The sequence below is a fragment of the Fonticula alba genome (assembly GCF_000388065.1).
Source record: "Fonticula alba strain ATCC 38817 unplaced genomic scaffold supercont2.6, whole genome shotgun sequence".
Taxonomy (NCBI): domain Eukaryota; order Rotosphaerida; family Fonticulaceae; genus Fonticula; species Fonticula alba.
Genome location: NW_009242976.1, coordinates 317,055 through 318,271, shown reverse-complemented (window position 1 = coordinate 318,271; position 1,217 = coordinate 317,055). Strand labels below are relative to the sequence as shown.

Below are 1,217 nucleotides of genomic sequence, written 5' to 3'. Positions count from 1 at the left end.
AGAGAGAAAGAGAGAAAGAGAGAAAGAGAGAAAGGGGGGGGGGGAGCAGGACGGACAGGGCTGTTCTCGGCAATCGAGGCACCGGCCTCGCTGAGCTCGAAGCTGAGCAAATGGAGCGGGAGACAGGCAGGAGGGTGGTGTTAGAGGCCCAATCAACGGATGAAAAGCAACAAAGGGGAGAGAAGGAGAGGCCGGTATGCAGGCCCGACATCATACTTGAAAGTCTCCTCCTCGTCGGCCATGGTGGTGGGGTGTCCTTGCGAAAGGGGGTGAGGCGTGTGCGAAGATGCAGGTAGGGCGAAACTGACGTCGGCAAGGGATTGGGGATGTTTGCCCGTGAGTTGGGACGCAACAATGCACCACAAAAAGCCCCCTCCAGACTGTGCACTGGCGGGAGGGGCGGGCACACAAGGGCCAAAGCGACCACACCGGGAGAAGAGGGCGAGCTAGGCAAGGGGGAAAAGAGCGAGTGTGACGGCTTTTTCCCCCACACATAGGCACCCATGCCCATGCCCGCCCCCGCCCCCGCGCCGATATCCTCCTCGGTGGGGGAGGGGGGCAGGACACCCCGGTTCAAGCATTTGTGTCCAGGTGGCGGGCAAGTGCGGACTTAAACGCCCTCTCTGCTCGATTCTCGCGCCGCGCTCGCAGGACCTGGTTCTCCAGAGCGGTGGGTCTCCTGTGCGTGATGCTTGGCGCCGCCCATCCCCCCCCCCCAGGGGGGTCTGCCGGGTGAGAATGCCCAGTCGGGACCCGCCACATGGCATCCCCGGCCTCTTGCTCGGCCCTTTTCCCGCCGCCGCCGCCGTCCCCCCCCCCCCCCCCCCCCCGATGCACACATGCCCTCCGGGGGGCCTGGGCCGGTGTGGCAGGGCTGACAGTTTGGCCCAAGCGTTGGCAGCCCATGCCGCACCTCCGGCCACCCTGGACACACGCTGCGCGAAGGCCCATGCCTGATGGCAAATGCCCTTTGGGGCTCCGGGCCACCGCCGCCCGGGGGAAGCCTTGGATGCATCCATCACAAGCACCCGCTCTTCCCTCTCCTCGCCTCTCTTCCCTTGCTGCACCTCGCTCCTCCCCTGCCGAAAACCCACACACGCAGACAGGCGCACCCCCCCCCCCCACACACACGCACACACGCACACACGCACACACGCACACACGCACACACGCACGCCCACACACACACGCACACACGCACACACGCACACACGCAC

General features: G+C 65.6%; 1 protein-coding gene across 1 annotated transcript in view; it reads right to left on the bottom strand.

The window, feature by feature from the left end:
• The window catches only part of H696_03742 (DNA-directed RNA polymerase I, II, and III subunit RPABC2), a 1,442-nt gene extending 1,063 nt beyond the window's left edge, over positions 1–379 (bottom strand). The window contains exons 1-2 of the mRNA XM_009497600.1: positions 217–379; positions 57–102 (exon numbers count right to left, since the gene is read on the bottom strand). Coding sequence (XP_009495875.1) covers positions 57–102; positions 217–242 — 72 coding nt within the window. The 5' untranslated portion in view covers positions 243–379. The remainder of the gene's footprint in view (positions 1–56; positions 103–216) is intronic.
• Positions 380–1,217: the final 838 nt, after the last annotated feature.